Source organism: Eurypyga helias, unplaced genomic scaffold (assembly GCF_000690775.1).
Source record: "Eurypyga helias isolate BGI_N326 unplaced genomic scaffold, ASM69077v1 scaffold35359, whole genome shotgun sequence".
Lineage (NCBI taxonomy): Eukaryota > Metazoa > Chordata > Aves > Eurypygiformes > Eurypygidae > Eurypyga > Eurypyga helias.
In genome coordinates this window covers 31314-31620 of record NW_010273305.1, presented here as the reverse complement: position 1 = coordinate 31620, position 307 = coordinate 31314, and the positions used below count along the sequence as shown (strand labels likewise).

Genomic DNA, 307 nt, shown 5'->3' with positions numbered 1-307 from the left:
GTGCGCCAGCCAGCGACAGGTACAAACACTCAGCTCCAGTCTCACAGCTGCCCTCGGCGCGGCTGCGGAGCAATTCTCGCTCGCGCAACCCCTCCTCCTAGGTTTTCTCTTCTCGGTCTGTTTTCCGCCTCGTGATGTTCCGGGGTTTGATTTTGAGGGACAGTTCCCACAAGGCCTCCTCAGCCAGGTGGTCGCTGAAATCGTTGAAGAATGACACGATGTCGTCGTTCCTTTTGATGTCGTAATGGCTGGGAAACCAGAGAGGAGGGCGGCAGGGAACCCAGGGGCGACCCGGGGGCTGCTCCTG

General features: G+C 59.6%; 1 protein-coding gene across 1 annotated transcript in view; it reads right to left on the bottom strand.

Annotated features, from left to right (window-relative positions):
- Positions 1-97: 97 nt before the first annotated feature.
- RAPGEF1 (Rap guanine nucleotide exchange factor (GEF) 1) overlaps positions 98-307 on the bottom strand; it is a gene marked incomplete at its 5' end in the record, with an annotated part of 28373 nt that continues 28163 nt past the window's right edge. Inside the window, one exon of the mRNA XM_010159439.1 lies at positions 98-248. Within this exon, the coding sequence (XP_010157741.1) occupies positions 98-248 (151 nt within the window). The remainder of the gene's footprint in view (positions 249-307) is intronic.